The sequence below is a fragment of the Mauremys mutica genome, chromosome 10 (assembly GCF_020497125.1).
Source record: "Mauremys mutica isolate MM-2020 ecotype Southern chromosome 10, ASM2049712v1, whole genome shotgun sequence".
In the NCBI taxonomy this organism is placed as follows: Eukaryota; Metazoa; Chordata; order Testudines; family Geoemydidae; genus Mauremys; species Mauremys mutica.
The window spans coordinates 31,877,164-31,895,318 of record NC_059081.1 but is presented as its reverse complement, the minus strand read 5'-3'; the positions used below and the strand labels follow the sequence as shown (position 1 = coordinate 31,895,318).

Here is an 18,155-nt window from a genome sequence, read left to right as displayed (position 1 = left end):
TTTCATGTGTATGCTTTAACAAATTAGTAAAGCATTCAAATAGCTGGTGATGGGGCTGATATAAATATTTAGGTTAGATTAAAGTAGACAGAAGTGAATGGGAGTTTGCTTGGGAAAGGAATGTGGAATTTGGCCTTGTGAGCACATCCATCATCTTTAGGTAAAGGTGGTTCTCATTATTAATTAGAAGTAGCACGACCTTTGATTATCATTCAATAGTGCACTGCTAAATGAAGAACTTGGATTAACATTCAAGTATCAAGAGTTTTGTTGTATTTAGGTCTTTCCATCTACCTGCAGGTTGTGCACATTTATAATTTCTTTGACCCATCAGTCACTATGTTCTTTTTCGTTCCATTTGAATATTTCACATAAACAGCTATTCTATTAAAAAAAAAATTCCTTGCTGTGACGGGGCTGTTGATTACAAGTGGTACTGGCAAGTGGTTAGGTCCCTGGGTCTCAACTCTCCCCCATCTCTAGTATTGCCTGCCAGTGGTCGCTCCAGCATGTTGGCAATCTCTCTTCGAGTAGATACTGCCACACTGTCTGGAGTGGCTCATGACTGTGAGTGCCTACCTCAGGGCAGACTGTCAGAAAACAGGGCAGACACCCCAAACTGGTGGTGTGTTCTATAATTAGATTTCACCAAGCCAGTAACAAATGTGAACTCCTGGATCACTATACCAGTCTTACTGTGGAGTCACAGACAGTCCCCTTAGACTCTCCAGTCTTGCCACTGAGACAAACTGAACTTTGTGATAAAAGTTCAATTAAACCTAAAATCACACCACATCAGGTTTCTCCCAAGAGACCAGTCACTTACCCACAATAATTGGTATTCTAGATCTTACACCAAAGACAATGCTGGCAGCCAATTCTATAGTAAATTAACTAAAGGTTTATTAGCTAAGAAAAACAATGAGAGTTGTTGGGAGGTTAAAGCAGGTAAAATATATGTACAAGAGAACCATAGTCTATAATTCCAAATGGTAGCAAGATATAATAATCTGCCAGTTTCCTAAAGGTCTCTCAGGGCTATCAGGAATAACTCTGGGTATTTCCATCTTCTCATTTAGTTATTCTGCCCTGTTAGAATCCAAACTGTGCAGAGATAAAGGGTCTTTCTTTTAATCCATATTTATAGTATCTTCACACAGAAAACAAGCTGACAATGTCGCTACCCAGATGGACTTTTCCTTTGAGTGAGGAATGCACATAGCCTCTAATCTCCAACCATCACATAATGGCCACTTGCTTTGAAATTAACATTTTCTGTTAGTCCTTTAGTCCTTCATTAGTATTTCACAAGATTTCTTTGGATTATTTAGTTACAGGGGTATACACAAAGTAAATGTTTGCTATTATATTATAATAGGAACAAATAAGTGAAAACAATACATAACATTCCACTAGTTTTCATACATTTAAACATCTCAATACACACTTACACATTACTTTGATCTGTACTAATACACAAGTGAATTGCCTGGGGTCCTGATCTGACCTCGTTGTCCAGCATCACAGAGTGTAACTCAACCCTCTAGCCAGGTCACCCATGAAATCATCCCTTTCTGGGATTGAGTCCAACAAAGTATAGAAGTCCAAAGACCCCCTGGCCCCCAAAAAGGAGTTTCCAGACCAACTGAGGGCCCCCAAAGGCCTCACATCATTACTTCAGGGCTTACAATGCCTTTAATCCCCTTATCTCAAGGAGGGAGGGGTTTATACCACCCTCACAGCAGACTTGAGAGCCTGGGCTCCCCTACCAGTCTATCTCCTATTCTATCCTATCTCTTCTCCTCCCCTTTCTGAGCTGTCCAGCTGCATTTTAAACTCCTCCTCCAGCTGGAGCAGGTTCTGCAGGTGCAATAGGGTGAGGCTACATAGGCCCAGAACTGCTCCTTCTATCCCAGTGTTGAGTTTATATACCCCATCATGCTCACATTTTTCTTCAGAAAGGTATTCTTAATTTTGTTCCCTCTCTCCTTTGCCCCTCATTGGGGTGAACAGAGCCAGTTTCATTAGACCAAGCCGTGAATGAGAGACACTGAGTGATTTGAGTGTGATTTGAAGGCATTCAACCATTGCAAAAGGCAGTGAAGCACCTCCCAGGATCAGAACTCACATGTCTGACTCATAGGTCATAAATAGTGGAATGTACTGTGGGAGTTGCCTCTTTGCTCTCTGTTATTTTTCATCCTGTAAAACATGCTCAAGCTTGGTATAATTCCTTGATTTCTATGGGTCTGTTAATTTTTAACTTGATAGAAGCAGTTGTGTGCATTTGATCAAAAGTAGTCAGTAAGTTAAATTTTTATTTTGGACTCTTTATCTTGCTGATTAGTTTTCTCTTTCCATCTACTCTGTGTGTTGATTAAATAGATGTTGCATCCCCAAACTGTAGTTTTCTGTATTAGCATAGCTGCCATCACGTCATAGAAAATAACTTTCTTACTAGTAACAGGCATTAACTTTATTCTTGGTTTCATTCTATGGGCTCTTCCAGGTTTACTTATTCTTCCTTTTCTTTGTCATTGTTGATGTACATTAACTAACTATAGGTAAATTCTGGTGGCTTGTCTCACATCTGATTTTTAATTTATTATGCCTCTTATTTTTCTCTCAAGGATTCTTAGCCCAGGCATGTTTGTTTGTCTTTACAAAGCTTTCTAGTCTTATCTATTTTACTGAGGTTTTTATCTTCTGTTGATTTTTACTTGATCCTCAGACTGATTAGCATTAAAAATCTCTTGTGCATCTGATCAGCTGATGCAATAATTGCAGAAATCACTATTATTCCTCTTCTATGACCTCATCATGAGCTATTTGGCTCTTCTTAAACTTTTATTTATTTACTAATTCAACTATTTGTTTAACCTGTTATCTGTTAACAGGGAGCAAATGTCTTGTAACAAAGGTCAGCTTCTCTATGGCAATCTGTCCAAAAACAATGATTTTAAGAACTTCCCTTAAACCAGCTTCTGGTAGGAGTTCTGGGGCTGTCAGTTACTTGATAACAGAGAGAGAAGTGAGAGACAAGGTGAGTGAGGTAATATATTTTATTGGACCAACTTCTATTGGTGAGAGAGACAAGCTTTTGAGAAGTTGGTCCAATAAAAGATATTATTTCACCCACCTTATCTCTCTAATATCCTGGGGCTAACACAGCTACAACAACACTGCATACACATATATCAGTGGGCAGTTATGGTCCTCAGTAATTTAGCTGACATGTTCAAAGCTACCATAGCATAGCACTAAAATGGGCATTTCTCTTATTTACTGCTTGTCACCTGTGGTAAAAAGGGCCCATCTCCCAATACTGATACTATTAATGTTACCATGCCTGCCAAAAATAAGATAGGAAAGAAGGAGGTGCATTTAAGGGGTGAAATGCCAAGTACAATTGATGAACAAAAATGAAATAGAGACAATGTGAGTGAAATAATATATTTTATTGGACCAATTTGTGTTGGTGAGAGACAAGCTTTCCAGAAGCAGCAAAGAATCCTGTGGCACCTTATAGACTAACAGACGTTTTGCAGCATGAGCTTTCGTGGGTGAATACCCACTTCTTCTTTCCAGCTTACACAGAGCTCTTCAGGTCTGGGGAAATGTACTCAGTGTGTCACAGCTAAATACAAGATGGAACACATTGTTGAGCATAAGTAATGAGCACATATTTCAGGGGACTCTTCAAGGTGAAGTGACCTGTTAACAACCTGGAAGCTGGTGCGGGGGATTGTTAGTGGGTTATAGATTGTTGTAATAAGCCACGATTTTTAGTGTCTAGCAAAGTTATGAATTTAAGCTCCAAGGATTGTTCATCTGTGGGTGAATACTTCTCACAAAACGTTCACTCTATATCTGAACTTCAGTCCTCATTCTCTAAGGAAATCTGCAAAACACTACAAAAATGTGCCTCATATGGAAGCAATTCCATACCCCTAATCATTTTTGTTTCCCTTCTCTGTACTTTTTCCGATTCTAATAAATCTTTTTTTGAGATGGAGAAACCAGAACTGCATGCAGTATTCAAGTTGTGGTGTACAATGGATATATGCAGTGTCATTGTGATATTTTCTGTCTTTTTATCTATCCCTTTCCTAATGGCTCCCAACAATTTGTTAGCTTTTTTGACTTCCATTGAACACTCAGTGGATGTTTTCAGAAAACTGTCCACGATGACTCCAAGATCTTTCTTGAGTGGTAACAGCAAATTTAGACCCGATCATTTTGTATGTATAACTGGGATTATGTTTCCCAAGGTTCACTACTTTGCACTTGTCAACATTGAATTTCTACTGCCATTTGGTTGCTTAATCACCCAGTTTTTGTGAGATCCCTTTGTAACTTGTTACAGTCAGGTTTGGACTTAGCAATCTTGAGTAATATTTTGCTGTCGGCAAACTCTGCCACTTCACTATTTATCCCCTTTTCCAGATCTTTTATGAATATGTTGAACTGCACAGGTCCCAGTTCAGATCCTTGGGGGTCCTGCTATTTATCTCTCTCCATTTGTGAAAGCTGACCCTTTATTCTTACCCTTGTTCTATATCTTTTACCCACTTACTAATACATGACAGGACCTTCCCTCTTATCCCCTCTTTGTTTAAGAGCTTTTGGTGTGAGACCTTGTCAGAAGCTTTGTGAAAGTCCAACTACACTATATTGACTGGATCATCCTTGTCCATGTGCTTGTTGAGACCCCAAAGCATTTTAATAGATTGGCGGGGCATGACTTCCCTTTACAAAAGCTCTGTCAACTCTTCCCCAATGTGAACATCTTGGGATGAAAAAAATTAGATCTGTGTAATAGCTATAATGTGCTTCATTTATTTTATCCTGCGCTATTGGCATTTTAAAAAAAAGATTGAAGAAAATTAAAAGTATTACTGTATTTGAAAACAGAGCAGGAAAATAATACGAAGTAAATAACAAGAAGGATGATTTGCCTTATCAAAGGTCAGCATTGAGGCCACTTTTAGTATTAAGTAAACATTCCATTTTCAGTTTAAAACAAAAATCATACAGCTGTAACATATAATACTGTGACAGGGTACAATCTGGACTGATGAATAGCTGTGTTCCCTCAATTATCCAAGCTGAGGTGCCTTTTACACTGTTTCTCTGTGACGGCTACCACTCCTGGTCTCTCTCACACAGCTTCCAGCATGTAAATTACCCCCCCCCCCCGTTATATTGTATGAGTGCTATAGCCAGCCACCCTTGAATTACACTGCAGTGCAACACCTGCAGTCCCAGTCCCAGACTTTCTCCCAGAAATATGTCTTGTACTGCCCATCCCCTTCTGGACAATACAAGCTCATACAAAGCTCGTCATTAATAGAAAATGAGATGCACAGATCCTGTTATCCCAAGTGGAGTTTCCCAAACACTTCAGTTCGAACACAATGGTTTAGAACAATAAAACAATTTTATTAACTACAGAAAGATTTTAAGTGACTACACATAATGAATAAAAGTCTCAATTGATTATACGAAAATAAAAGTAAAACACAGCAAATGCCCAGTTTAATAAACTAAGTCAATTCAAAGCAAGGATCTCTCTGATCACATGTTTCAGCAATCTTACTTGCTGAATTTCTTTCAGTCAGGATCCTTCCCCCAGTCCAATGCTGCTTCCTTTGTTCTTCAAGTGTTGTCAATGCCAGGGGTAGAGAGAAAGGGAGAGATCATTTAGGGTGTCTGCTCTCGCTTCTTATAGTTCTTTCCTTTCATTGAGAATCATCTCCAGCTAAGGTTCAGGAGACAGAAAGGATATGTGGACAGGAAACCCCCAGTTGTTTCTTTGTCTAGATGTAATTTTTTGCCCACATCCTCTTTCCTGCCAAAGAATGGCCACTTAACCAGGTGATGGTCCATTTGATTTTGTTGACACCTCTCTGAGGCACTAGCTAGCCTTTTGTCAATGGGAAACAGGTTTGTGACTGCTCTCCAGACTTGGAACATGTCTTAGTAATATCATACAGTAGAATATTATAACTTTACATACAATGTTGCCACACACATCTTACCTGGACAATAATGATCAGCAAATTATGAGTTTTCAAATTATACCTCATAAGACATACTTTGCACAAAAAATATCATAATCTTATAAAAGGAATAAACATAGGGGTACAGATGGTCATAAATACCAGCTCAGTTGAATCAACATGCAATGTTTCTTACATTTTTTATATTCTACATCAGTAATGAGTTATCACAACTATAAACTAACAAGCACAATTAAACACTTCATCCCAAAATGACATCTCTAAATGTCCTGGCGTGTACCCCCAAGATTCAGTATGTAAACTCATTACCCTGTATTGACTATGTTGCCTGATCTGTTCATTATGTATTAATTCCCAGTTAGCATTCTGTGGTTTGACAAGGTTCTGCCTCATGATCAGATGCAGAAATATTAAGGCTATTACAAGGAATCTCATGTGCCCGAAGGAGACAGTTGGTTACATTTCAGAAAAATGTTCTGTCTTTTTAATATTTTTATTAGCACAGTTAGCAAAATCACAAACACTCCAACCCAGCAAAGCAGAAAAATAATATAAGATGGTCAAAACATCCCACATATGAGCATCCATATATTCTCACCACTCCCTGCAGAAAGACCCTAAGCATTAGTCATCATCCTCACTGTCCCCACCATTGGTCATCATCATGGCATCTCCCAAGGTATGCAGGCCAGGATCAGAGGCGGATTATGGTTTTGTGGGGCCCTGGGCCAGAGCAAGTGCCCCCCGACCCCTTCCATCTGCAGTCCCCTCCTCCCCTGGTGCTCTTGCCAGGGAGCAGGGTTGGGCACAGGGGCTTTCCCCGCCTGCCCAGCGCTTCTGCTGGGTGGGGGAGCAGAGTTGGGGTGTGAGGGCTTGCCCTGCTCCCTGGTAGGAGTGCTGGGCAGGCAGGTGGAGTGTGTTAAGCTGCCCATGCCCCAACTCCACTCTCCAGCAGGAGCAAGCCCCAGCACCCTGACCCCGCTCCCCAGCAGGAGCGCCAGGCAGGCAGAGTGGGTCGGGGTTCAGGGCTGCCCATTTTTCCAGGGCCCACCAATTGGCCAGGGCCCCTGGGCTTGGACCCTGTTGGCCCAGTGGCTAATCCGTCACTGACCAAGATACAGCTTTTATATGTTACACTGATGTCCACTTTGCCTAATGCATATTCAGTAGGGGTTTCAGCCCCTTTTCCTTATCTGTATTTCCTCACCCTAGGGTGAGGAATGTAGGGGTGCCCTTCTCCCTTTTAGGTTACTGGGCCTTTTACCTCAAGCTCATTTGTACATCAGTTAGCTACCATGGCATTCTTGTTGTTGGATATCTGCTGATGTTCCTAACTTAAATTATCTGAAGCTGGCATAATCAGGCATCTTGTGGTTAGCTGTCTTCAGTTCAGTGTTACTTACTTATTACAGCATTCTGTCTTGTGATATCTTATGGTCTAGGGTTACTCCTGGTTAGCTGTTTATGATAAGGATTTTTGGGACTTAGACCTTGATTAGTTTAGCTAATATATTATTTTACAGTCCTTGCAGCTTGTAGGTTCACTGTGTTAATGCTTTAATTTATACCTATGCCTTACCTAGCAAATACACCTCTACCTCAATATAACGCTGTCCTCGGGAGCCAAAAAATCTTACCGCATTATAGGTGAAACCGCATTATAGTGAACTTGCTTTGATCCACCGGAGTGCACAGCCCTGCCCCCCCCGGGGCACTGCTTTACTGCATTATATCCAAATTTGTGTTATATCGGATCACGTTATATTGAGGTAGAGGTGTACTTATACCTACAGGCTACAAATCACAGATCATTAAATAAACTTTTTATGTAATATTTTTCATGATTAATGGATTTAAACAAAGTCAGTGACACCAGCCATATTTCAATATGTATTCAGTAATCCTTTTCTTGTATTGTATTGTATTTGTATTCATTTAAAAGTAGATCAAAAACAACTCTGGTTTATGAACGGAGTAGCTCATCACATGATAGCAGGAAACAGAGGGCTACTGAAAGCCCGGCTCATCAGACTGTCAGTCAGGTATGGTCACAAGGACCCCACCAGAGCGAAAAGGAAACTGGCATATATGATAACATAATTAGTGATGATTACATAGAAAGTACAAAGAGAGATCACTTGCTTAACAACCAAACCAATTGTGCATATATATTATATATATGATATATAAATAACCCTTATTTTTTTTAAGGGATGGGAGAGACATGGTGAATTTTGTTACAAAATCGACAATACCCCTCGAAGTTTTGACCATGCTTCCAGTGGCTATTACTGTCCTCCTTCACTTGTAACAGTAACAAACAGGTAGTTAATCCTATTAGACAGTGTAAAGTTATTTGTAACAAATGTTATTCTAACTTTAAAAAAGCATAGAGAAAATGTTACTATTTATAAATAATACTACATAGATTAATGACTGACTAAAATCAAATGTTCATTTTGTCATTGTTTCCTTCCCGAGTTGGGATTAAATTTGGTAGAGTGCAATTACTGAGCTGATGGACTGTGTGTGGGTGGGGGCAGGTTCCTACAGAAAATTTCAAGTTTTTGTTGAAAAAAATCAAAATCCAAAATACTTCCATTCTGAAATGCCACCATAGTGCTTCACTCTGCAGGGTGGGGGTGGGGGGTTAATACTTCAGGTCCCTCAAGTTCTCATACTCCTCTATAGGCTGGACTCCTTGATCAGACTCCTGTGAGGCACTAGGGCAGCATTTTAAACTGAAAGCATTTGGGGTTTTAGAATTCATTTTTTGACAAATAAAAGAGAAAAATTTCCATTGAAGTGGTGTATCGATGGAAGATTGCATTTTCATTTAAACAATTTTTTTTTCCAAAAACAAAATCTGATTTCTGTGAAAATTTTCTATCAGCTCCACTTTCTATATAGCCAGTGGTGAGAGCTGGGAAAAAAAAGTTGATACTCTTCAGTCAATTATAAAGTATATTAGTGTAGATACACTACTGGTCAATGATACATAGGTGTAAATATTGTAAGAGGGGTTCCTAGCTTGTCAAGATTTATTTTACTACAAACACATTAGTTTTGATTCTCTCCAGAATTAGTTGTGTGGAAAAGTTGGAAAAAAACTGCCAGTGCTAACAAGGCTTGTGAGCACCTTTGCTCCAAGGAAACATTTAGGGTGTCTGAGGACAAATGGCTTGAGGAGAAACCCTTTTACAGCATACGTGTTCTAACCCTGTATCCAATTCTTTTCTGTTACTGTAAGAGCAATAGAAATGATCAGTTACATAGGAGTTTATTAGGCTGTCAAAAGATACAATTGGGTAACTGACCTCTAAACTTGACCCATGGAATTGATTCATACAGAACCATAACTAGGCATTTTAGCAGCCGGGGACAGCAAACGTAATTGTGTCTTTTACCATTTTTATCATATTTTTTCCTCCTAGCGGCGATGTGGGGAGGGCACGTTGGGTCACATCCCCCCTGCCCCTGATTTTTTTTTTTTGGGTTGCTCCCCAGACTGGCTGAGTAGCCCACTGAGGTGAGTCAGATGGGAGGTGGCACTCCTTCCCGGAGCCCCTTTACACGTCACCTCCATTTCTGCCCCATTTTTCTGACCCTGCAGCTTTGCGCCGTGGGTGGTTCCCCACTCGCCCCGCCCTGGTTTCATGGAATTCTTGGAAATGTGGGTCACCAGTCACTGCTATTGCGTCTCCTTTTTTTGCTCCCTTTATGAAATTGCTACCACTCTATGGTGGTAAATTACACAGGGACAGATACCTGGTTTAGTGGAAATTGAGTTTACTTTGCAGGATACGACTGTAAAGCCTTGATCCTGAGCACTCTGGCCTCACTCCAGCAAAGCAATAAACTACATGCTTGACTTTAGTAGAACTACTCTTGCTTAAAATTAAGCACATTTTTCAGTTCTTTGCTGGATTGGGGCTGGAGTCCTCAGCACCTGGCTGGATCAAGCTCTAAATAAGTAATGTTCAAATATGCATAAAATATAAGGAAATACTTTATTTTTTAACCTTTTTATTTGATCATTATTTACACACATGAACTTTCTGTACAAATATTAACAAAGCGTACTCATATCCTGCATTTGTTACCGTTAAGAGACCTCTTCATGTTTGGTGAACCTCTTCTCAACTGGCCATTTATCTTTTCAAAATTGAAAAATGTTAACTAGAAATGATAAAACCTATTTGATCCTGGATGTGGAGGAATAGGGACCTGTCTGCATATATGGTGGGAATGTCTTACCATAATAATATTTTGTAGAAAAATAATAAATAGAATTTTTCAATATAACTAAAGTTAGGCTACCCACAGAATCCATAGTTGTTCTATTAGGTTACAGTCTAAAGGAGGTGATTGAATGGGGTGGGAAGTAAGACACATTTATAACACAGTTACTTCTAGCAGCCAGATATATGCTTGCTCACTTTTGGAAAAGAATAGATTCCCCCAACGTTAGTGGCATAGAGAAATAAAGTAGGAGAAACCCGTTCAGTTGAAAAAATGACAGATAGCACTGTCAGGTTCAAGAGGAATAATTCAGTGGGATGGATTTAAAAATCTGGAAGATAGGTTGATGGAGATTCTTCTTGCTAGGACAGTGATTCCCTACATTGTTCCTAATACTCAGTGAGTATCTTAGTAGACAAGTAATGCATATTGTGAATAGAAAGGAAAGATCCTGCAGTTGCTGAGCATCTACAACTCTCATTAGCATCAATGGGAATTGAGGATACCCAGCACCTCACTAGAGGCACAGGTGTGATAACTGTTCATCACTTCCACATTATCATTGTTTCAGACACTGGTTTCCAGTTGCCATATTGCACTAGCTGAGAAAATAGTAGTAAACATGGCATTTTATGTATTGTTTAGGTTCTTGGTCCTGATGTGACAACTACAAACACATTTCTCCAGAATTAATGGTACTTAGAAGATCCTAAATTATCATAATCTCTGGCAATAAAGAGCATATTACTAAGAAGGAGGATTGTGGGGATGGAGGAAAAGCAAAAAGTCATAAATAAAAAAATTAATGAATAGTAGCTACATAGGCCCAAATCCTACCAAGATGTATGCACATGTTTACCTTTACACTCTGACCATTCTCATGGAAGTCAATAGTTCTCACAGTGCCTAAAGTTAAGAGTAGGTAAGTCTCTGCAGGATTGGGTCCTTAATGCACTGGATGTAATTTTATAGGAAGCTGATTAAATGTTGATAAGTTAAGGCATTTATTTGTATAATGCTATACCAATAAATTATATTTATGTAGTAAAAGCAGGATTAAATATACCATTTATTAATATAAAAAAGCTTCTTCACCCACAGAACATCTTCATCTGCAAGTGTCAGAGCTATTGGTGTAGTGCCGCTAGTTACTCAGTGCCACTGGAGTGTCCAAATCAAATCCTGAAAAAACATTGTTGTGACAAGTCTTTTCTTTTTTTCCCCTCAATATTCTCTCTGTAACTCCCTTTGAACTTCTCTGCACCACTCCTCCCTCATCATGCATATGAAGAATCTCATTGTTGAGCTCTGCATTATTTATCAATAATGCCTTCTGAGTGTTATATTTTCTTTCCATATATTGTACCATAAGCATTGAGGTTATTGCTTTATATGCAAATTAGATAGCTTAAACGATTGTTTTGTATAGCATTTGGGCAAATGCGATAATAGCCAAATTCTGCCTGTATTGCAAATACATGACTGACATTTATTAGGAAGTGTAGATGGCTTTGGATATTTCTCTCTTTCGCATTATTCAAAATATTTCATGAGAATTATTCACTGAAATGTGAATTAGGGTATCTTATTCTGACAAGATTTTGATCTTGACCTTTTTAAAGATTTGAACAAGCGTTTATCAACAGTATGATTCGTAGCATGGTGGAAACTGATAACACCTATTTTTGGATAGCCCTACAAGACCTTAACAATACAGGAGAATACTTCTGGCTAACTACAGAGGGGAAGAATCAGCCTGTGAGCTATACAAACTGGAACAAGCATCAGCCAAGTGAGTAATATATTGTAGTGATAAATGACAACTTCTCGTTAAATTCTAATATCTCCCACTGTATTCTTGAGCCAGAATTACTTTTGCCACCCTTTTACATAGCCAACGTCACTTTTCTTCCTTCACTCTGCCCAAGATATGTGTAGCATTAGGCTCACTTTGGATCAGACTGTAATTTTACAATCTGCCCTGAGGAAGGGATGGCACATAACAGCACATCCCCATGAGCAATATACTCCCCACTGTGCACCCAGCCAGGTAATCTGTCCAGCTATGAAGGTTTGGGGGGGAGGTACAGCCAGAGGACCTCCCACAGTTGGCTTCCTCCCAGCCCATTTCCTCACAGCCAGCAGTATTAGGCTTCCCACTCCCCTGTGTGATTGAGTAAAGGCTATAATAATGTAGCCTCTTATTTCCAGTCTCAACCAATCCATGGAGTCTCAGGCATGGCACAATCATACTCACTCCAGAATGAGTTCTCAGTGCTATCATATCGTTGATTGAAGAGTAAAATCTACAGTTGTGTGATCGTTTAATGGACGGTCCAATAAAAGATTTTACCTCAGCCACCTTGTCTCACTAAATGTTGAGTTTATTAGGAAAAATGGTTTAAATCTATTTAATTTGATACCTTTCGGCACCTCATAGAAAGATGGCCATTACTAATTCATAAAACTATGTCCTGGTTGGGCACCGAATGTTTTGTTCTGATGCTGAATACTCTTGTTTTCCTTGCCTTAGGCCATTCTGGAGGGTGTGTTGTTGTTCGCAGAGGGCAGCCTCTTGGTTACTGGGAGGTGAAAAACTGTAAAAGCTTCAAAGCTATGTCATTGTGTAAGCAAAAAATTGAATCATATGAAGAAAATGAGCCTAATTTTGAAGAACCTTTGGATGTATGTTATCCTGGATGGGAATCAGAATCTAACCTGCTCAACTGCTACAAGGTAAAAAAGGGTTCCCTAAATCTCTTGATTTGTGTCAGGATTTTACCTATTGTTCCAAACAACATTGTTTAAAGAAAGAAAATTCTTCATTTAAACTTAAAATTCTAAATTTTCTAAAAGAATCCAAGACTCCTTGTTGCACTTAATCTTTTCTCCATTGGACTGGGACTGCAAACTTATCAGTACCATTTTATACAGCATTTCAAAGTTAATGAAAGCCAAGGTAAGATTAGTGTCAGAAACAGACCGGGCAAAATTACTTTTATTGCAAGGGCAAATTGCACTTCCTTAAAATATATGTGTGTGTGTATATATATAAAGCCATCCAAAATCAGTTTTGTTCTTAAATTTGTGGTGGTTCTTATTTTATATGCAGGTATTTCACAATGAGAAAGTCCTGATGAAAAGAACATGGGATGAAGCAGAAGCATTATGCCAAGATCTTGGAGCACATCTTGCCAGCTTTACCCATGTGTATGAAGAGGATTTTTTGAACACGTTTTTAAACAAAATGTTTGATCGGTAAACATGTATTTATAAAATTTAATATCACCAAAGATTTTTTTAACAAACAGAACTCTCTGTGCATCTACATCCTCATCAACAGTGGCCAATAATTGATTTAAATCTCCCTCGCTGACTGAAGTGAAGTTGCAAATGAATTTGTTCTTCCAAAAGAAGCACAATAGCAAAATTCTAATGTAATTCCTTTTAAAGACCAGCTTTATTTGTGGTAGGGCTGGAACAAGTCTTACCATAGTCCACTATTTTTCATCATGCTCATGATAAGGTGGTCTGTTTATTAATCCTAATGATTTTTAAAGGGTCTGTTGCTGCTCCCATTGACGTCCATTGATTTGAATGAGAGTAAGAGCAGGCCCTAGATTTGGAATCTTTCAATAACAAAATACATTGAAAAAGCATAAGATGTGGTCAGATGGCATTTTATTGAGCAATGCATACCCAGGAGATTTTACTCAGTGTTGTCCTAATAATCTTAATGCATGTGATTGTGTCTTTCTGTTGTTGCTAGCTCCCAGCTACTGAAACAGCCTATTAAACCAAATGAATTACTCCTCTATCATAAGTGGCTAGAGATTGTGCATTTTGATGGTGAAAGTCCTGACAATTTGCTATATTTTTTATGTCAAGATGTGCTCCGTGTGGCCCAGATCCTTATCAATAGTTTACTCTGTGAATATTCATTGAAGTCATTGTAACCACATGAGTAACTTCTCACCAGTGGGAAAAGGGGCTTCGCCATCTGACCCAATATTTTTTACATTGCCATCTTTAAATAGGTAACTTAGTATTTTTTTAATCAGAGAAACAGAAATTATTTTATTGATGCCAGCAACTCTGCAGAACATTCATAAGAACTCTAATAAATACATCACAGTTTGACATATCTCAATTACCAGAATTTGCTATTTGCAGGCTATTTATACATTTTAAAATGCTTTATGAAGCTAGACAAGACAAACATATCAGCAATGTTCTTCAGCTGTTTTCTTTTTTGTCTGTCACAGGGCTGAAGAAAGACAATTCTGGATTGGATTTAATAAAAGAAACCCTTTGTCTGGAGGAACATGGGAATGGTCTGATGGAACTCCTGTAAATACTCATTTGCTATATATTCTAAAGACCTATTAAATTATTTCTGAGCATGAGACCACAATTTAAAAATAAACCTTCCAAATAGCCAAACTGCGTGGCCAGACAAAACAGACTCTTCCTTCACACGCATCCACTTCACTAACCGTAATCTGCTTTCGAATTAACAGATCTAGTCACATCTCTTGTGCCACATCTTAAATGGTGGCAAGTTTTGACTTTGGCGCACACAGTGTGGGAATATTATTTGAAATGCTACATGGCATTCAAAAGTACTAAAGTGTTTCAAGGGCATGAAGAGACTCCCAGTAAAAAATATAATCATTAGAATTGTATCCAGAAACATACTACAGCAAAAGCACTCTCTATACTAACGATGAAAATAAGTGCAGAACATAAATACAAAATGCAAATCATGCAATACTTTGAACACAGAGGAAAAATGACATTAGACATGAGGCAGCCCCTGTCAGGAATGGCAAAAAGTTACGCTACTCAGTTAGCTATATGAAAAAGGGTTTGAAAATGAGCAAGGAGTACTGAATAGGGCCCAGGAAGAGAGTAACTGTGGACCCCATTTTAAGAGTTCTTCACCATACTTCAGGTACCCCAAGTTTATTAGTTTTCTAATGGTGCAACGTATACGTTTCAAAACACTTACATTTAATTTTGTATTAAAACTTTTAAACATCTTATCTGGGAATCTCAGTAAGGGCTGAGGAAAGCATTGGTCTCTTGCAGGTTGTATCTGCATTTTTACAGAGCATATATGTTGAAGATGATTCAAGAAATTGTGCTGCATACAAAGTAAATAGAACAATCCTGCCATTGCATTGCAGTGGGAAGCGTGAATGGATATGCAAAATACCAAAAGGTAAGAGTAATTAAGCTATATTTTAATTTATGTATGCTACTTATAATTAGTCATTATGTTATAATGAATCATAGAATATCAGAGTTGAAAGGGACCTCAGGAGGTCATCTAGTCTAATCCCCTGCTCAAAGCAGGACCAATCCCCAGGCAGATTTTTGCTCCAGATCCCTAAATGGCCCCCTCAAGGATTAAACTCACAACCCTGGGTTTAGCAGGCCAATGCTCAAACCACTGAGCTGAAGAGACAGGGGAAATGTTATGGGTTATAGAATTCTCTTATTCCATGCCAGAACTGTGTTGATGTCAATGGGTGTTCTGCTGCATAGAATGAAAGCAGGACTGTAGTACCCTTAGATTTTGGATTGAGATTGGTGTTCCATTTGCTGAATGGCCTTCAATGTGCACATAGTTTAGAAATGACCTATATTGATGAGCAGTATGTGGTGATGAATGTTCAGCTGAAAATCTAGAACAAGTGCCTTACCTTGTTGCTGAAAAGTGTCATGTTAGTTTAAAAACTATGTGCCCAATATTTATTTTATTCCCTCTTGAATTTTCTACCTGACCAACAAAAGAAGTAATATAATTTTTTTTGTTAAATTTTACTGTATGATTGGTGTGTGAAATTATTGTTTCTTAATTATTATTTCTTTACAGGTGTTAAGCCAAAGAGTCCACAGTGGTACATAAATGGTATGAAAAAGGACATTTTAGTTTTCACATCTTGAAAAGCTATTATGTGGAATTATATATTTAAGCTCTGAGTTAAAATAATTAATATGTTAAACTCCCATTAAGTAACGTTGTAAGAATTATTGAGCTCATTGCTTCTATAAGGCCCAATTTTGCCACTCTTAGGGCTGATCTTCACTCAGGGAGATCAACACTGCTGCAGTTGATGCAGCAGGCATCGAGTTAGCGGGTCTTCACTAGACCTGCTAAATCGATGGCAGAGTGCTCTCCAGTCAACCCCGGTATGCCGGCTCTCTGTGAAGAGTAAAGGAAGTCGACCAGAGAGTGTCTCCCATCGATGTAGCGCAGTGAAGACACTGGGGTAAGTCGACCTAAGCTATGTCGACTCCAGCTACGTTATTCACATAGCTGGAGTAGCATAGCTTAGGTCAACTTACCCCCATAGTGAAGACAAGCCCCAACTCATAGTGGGAGTACTCAAGTAAGATACTACTCAACTAAAGATATCAGAATCTAGCCAAGAGCAGATGGTGTAGGAATTTGGTATCCTCTGAGACTCATTAAAATCAATGTGCCAAATTCTGCCTTTGCTTATATGCCATGCAGCCCCTCTAATGTCATTGGAGTTGCATGGGGTATGATTCAGGCCAGAATTTGACTTAGTATCTCTGTCAGTTGGTAATATATGATAGATCAAAGTTAATGAGAGGGTTTTTTATAATGGAATCTTCGTCTTGTGATATATAGTATATTCAGATATATGTTTTGTTAATTGCAAAGAATTTTCCATGTAAGAATCCAAAGGAAGTCTTAAACCTTGAGCTACACATTTCAATTTTTTGCTTCTATTTTAGAACCACCATGGTCTTACTATCAAGGAGCAGAATACCTCTTTCATATTAGTGCCTCAGAGTGGACCATCTTTGAGTTCATCTGTGGTTGGCTTCGTGGTGAAATAGTCACAATACAATCCTCTAGTGAACAAGAATTTATTCACAGTAGAATAAAACAGGTAACAAGACAAACCTTTGCAAAATTAAATTTCAATACCAATAACATCTCTTGGAATTTCTGGTTTTCAGTTGCCTTTTATAAAAAGTTGAAAGTCATATTATTTTAGAAACAATTCTGCTTATATTATTACTATTATCTTTACCTCTTACTTTATCATTATAAAGGATCATCCTGCTGTATGTTAGTAACCTTTTGGGCGGGGAGGGGGGCAGTGGTAGTTGCAGTGGTCTGAGCCAATCAAGAGACAGGTCAGTTTGCTGCGTAAGTGTCAAGAGAAACAAAAAACAGCTCCTTACTCCAAAGTTGTGGAAGTGCTTGGGAAGTGTTGAGTTCATGTAAAGGAGCTTCCCACACTGCATGCACTGTACCTATTTTATCATAAGCTTCTCCCTCTTTGTTCCACTCATCCCTCTGTGTCTGTGCAGGCCATAGGAGTTGTTGCAGCTTCATTGAGTCCAAATTTGCCATCATGGTTCCTAGCTCACTCACAGAGGTGGGCTATGGATGCAGTTGCATAAGGCCAGATTTAGTCTTATACAGTTGCACAACAATGCTCTCTTGTCATATAGTAAATTGTAGCTGGCCTTTGGGTAATGATACTAGAGAACATATTGAGGGCTTATCTACACGGTGGGGGAATGCACTGTATGGAGGAGTGACTTCTAAAGTGCATTAAGGTATTTTACATTAATTGATAGAGACTGCTGGTGCTCCCTAAAGGTTCTCTAATATGTTTTAATGTAGTACTGTTTCAAACAGCACTACTTTAAAGTGCACCAGCAGAATTTACATGGACCGATTAATGTGCAGCATTAATGTGGGATGGATATAACTTTCTGCAGCTCAGCATCTCTCTCAGTTCTGGTATGTATGGGCTATTCTCCTGTCTGCAGTTTTGGGGGCATTGCAATTCTGTAATACAGTCCTTGCTGGTTACATCCCTTACTCTGGATTGCATC

At 38.8% G+C, this 18,155-nt stretch overlaps 1 protein-coding gene across 2 annotated transcripts in view; it reads left to right on the top strand.

Annotated features, from left to right (window-relative positions):
- Positions 1-18,155, top strand: part of PLA2R1 (phospholipase A2 receptor 1) — an 81,933-nt gene that overhangs the window by 37,690 nt on the left and 26,088 nt on the right. For both annotated transcript variants that reach the window (XM_045032542.1, XM_045032541.1), the window contains 8 exons: positions 8,235-8,347; positions 11,888-12,057; positions 12,799-13,001; positions 13,378-13,523; positions 14,531-14,615; positions 15,357-15,489; positions 16,147-16,182; positions 17,037-17,194. In XM_045032542.1, the coding sequence (XP_044888477.1) occupies positions 8,235-8,347; positions 11,888-12,057; positions 12,799-13,001; positions 13,378-13,523; positions 14,531-14,615; positions 15,357-15,489; positions 16,147-16,182; positions 17,037-17,194 (1,044 nt within the window). The remainder of the gene's footprint in view (positions 1-8,234; positions 8,348-11,887; positions 12,058-12,798; positions 13,002-13,377; positions 13,524-14,530; positions 14,616-15,356; positions 15,490-16,146; positions 16,183-17,036; positions 17,195-18,155) is intronic.